The sequence below is a fragment of the Austrofundulus limnaeus genome, unplaced genomic scaffold (assembly GCF_001266775.1).
Source record: "Austrofundulus limnaeus strain Quisiro unplaced genomic scaffold, Austrofundulus_limnaeus-1.0 Scaffold690, whole genome shotgun sequence".
Lineage (NCBI taxonomy): Eukaryota > Metazoa > Chordata > Actinopteri > Cyprinodontiformes > Rivulidae > Austrofundulus > Austrofundulus limnaeus.
Window position 1 is genome coordinate 209,139 of NW_013953092.1, and position 1,183 is coordinate 210,321.

A 1,183-nucleotide genomic window follows, 5' to 3' on the forward strand; every position below is an offset into this window, starting at 1 on the left:
TGCAAGTTTTAAGGGATTTTTAGATGAAGTGCCGGGAGCAGCAGTATTATGCTGACATCATGTAGCGTGCTCTTCCAGAAGATACGTCCACATGGTTCAAGTGAGTGTTCTGACTGGACACAATGTTCAGCCATAGTGTCAGAAAGACATAACAAACAGAAGCTACACAATTTTCGTCACGCAAGTCAATAAGTGAGACGTTTCATCAGTCTTTACACTTCTTAGGTCTCCCTAAAACGAGCAAGGATACGACACGCATTCCCCTTTCAACAGGGTCCGTGATGAGCAGACCTCTGGGAGCGTAGATCTTCTCGTTCTGCTCTTGAATGTACTTGGCTATCTTCTTCAGCACCTGACACATGAGGTGAGAAAATGTGAGGGAGTCAAATCACATTAAACTCGCCTGAAGCTTCAAAACGCCTGAATAGTTTGGTGAGCAGCCTGACCTTCTCATAACGCGTCTCCATGCAGAGGAAGATGAGATATGCCGTGGCACAGGCCAGACAGCCCTCCAGRTACGACTGCCCTCCGATCTTTTCTGCCTCAGCGTAAAAGTTATTCAGTGTCTTCACGGTGTCCTCGAACAGAGTACGCTCCATCTGTAGGACACAAAATCTGACATTTTTGTTTCTGATTGCAGTTTCCAAACCATTATACACTTCCCCTATCAAAAAGTATTTCATTGGCATCATATAAAATTAAACAGCCTTGTTTATTTTATTCAGGAAACAATTTATGGCCCAAAATATTTAAGAGATAACCTGCTTTACTGTTCTGTGATCTTTGAATGTGCTCATTAGCCCTTCCTCATCTTTTAACTGCTTTCTAAGGAGATGTAGAAGCTCTCACACCAAAATAAAATGAAGAATCTCGATTGGTTAGAAACCTGGAGGACAAGATGGATCAATCAACTAGAAAATTAGCAGTTTTCTCAGAAGATCAAATCTCAAACATCAATGAGCGTTTGGAAGACGTGTTTCCATTATTTTGATTTTACATAAAATCAATCACCAATAAAAACGTTGTAAAATATCTATTGATGAACAATTTTCTATAGTATTTACAGTAAATTCATATAATACAGAGCAAATATCTCTTTAAGGACCTTAAAGTGTATCTTACCCCCAGTGTGAAAAGATAACTCCGCCCCAAGGCAAAATTTGAAAAATGCATCAAAGTGGGT

The 1,183-nt window shown here is 40.0% G+C and overlaps 1 protein-coding gene across 1 annotated transcript in view; it reads right to left on the reverse strand.

The window, feature by feature from the left end:
• Window positions 1-250: 250 nt before the first annotated feature.
• golga7ba (golgin A7 family, member Ba) overlaps window positions 251-1,183 on the reverse strand; it is a gene marked incomplete at both ends in the record, with an annotated part of 9,332 nt that continues 8,399 nt past the window's right edge. The window contains 2 exon segments of the mRNA XM_014027848.1: window positions 251-352; window positions 447-599. Of these exon segments, the coding sequence (XP_013883302.1) occupies window positions 251-352; window positions 447-599 (255 nt within the window).